This window comes from Bison bison, unplaced genomic scaffold (genome assembly GCF_000754665.1).
Source record: "Bison bison bison isolate TAMUID 2011002044 unplaced genomic scaffold, Bison_UMD1.0 scf7180017864495, whole genome shotgun sequence".
NCBI lineage: Eukaryota > Metazoa > Chordata > Mammalia > Artiodactyla > Bovidae > Bison > Bison bison.
In genome coordinates this window covers 4628031-4628308 of record NW_011495054.1, presented here as the reverse complement: position 1 = coordinate 4628308, position 278 = coordinate 4628031, and the positions used below count along the sequence as shown (strand labels likewise).

Genomic DNA, 278 nt, shown 5'->3' with positions numbered 1-278 from the left:
GCGCCTCCTCCAGCTCCGCGAGCCGCTGGCGCTCCGTGAGCCTCAGTGCTGCCTGCATGTCCGCCAACCCGTCGAAGCGCGCCACCAGTTCGGGGACCTCTTGGAACTGGGATGAGGTCGGGAGTGGGTACTCACAGCGCCTGCGGCCCCCTCACCTCCCCTCCCCACGCTCAAACCCCGCTGCTCCTTAGCCCAGCTGTGAAATGAGGGCATCACACATCCCTGCGCCCTAAGAGTTAAGTTGCTCCCGCCCCTCCCCACCCCGTTTCGATTCCTGG

General features: G+C 66.2%; 1 protein-coding gene across 1 annotated transcript in view; it reads right to left on the bottom strand.

The window, feature by feature from the left end:
* Nucleotides 1-278, bottom strand: part of CCDC42B (coiled-coil domain containing 42B) — a 9915-nt gene that overhangs the window by 4087 nt on the left and 5550 nt on the right. Inside the window, exon 5 of the mRNA XM_010828568.1 lies at nt 5-106. Coding sequence (XP_010826870.1) covers nt 5-106 — 102 coding nt within the window. The remainder of the gene's footprint in view (nt 1-4; nt 107-278) is intronic.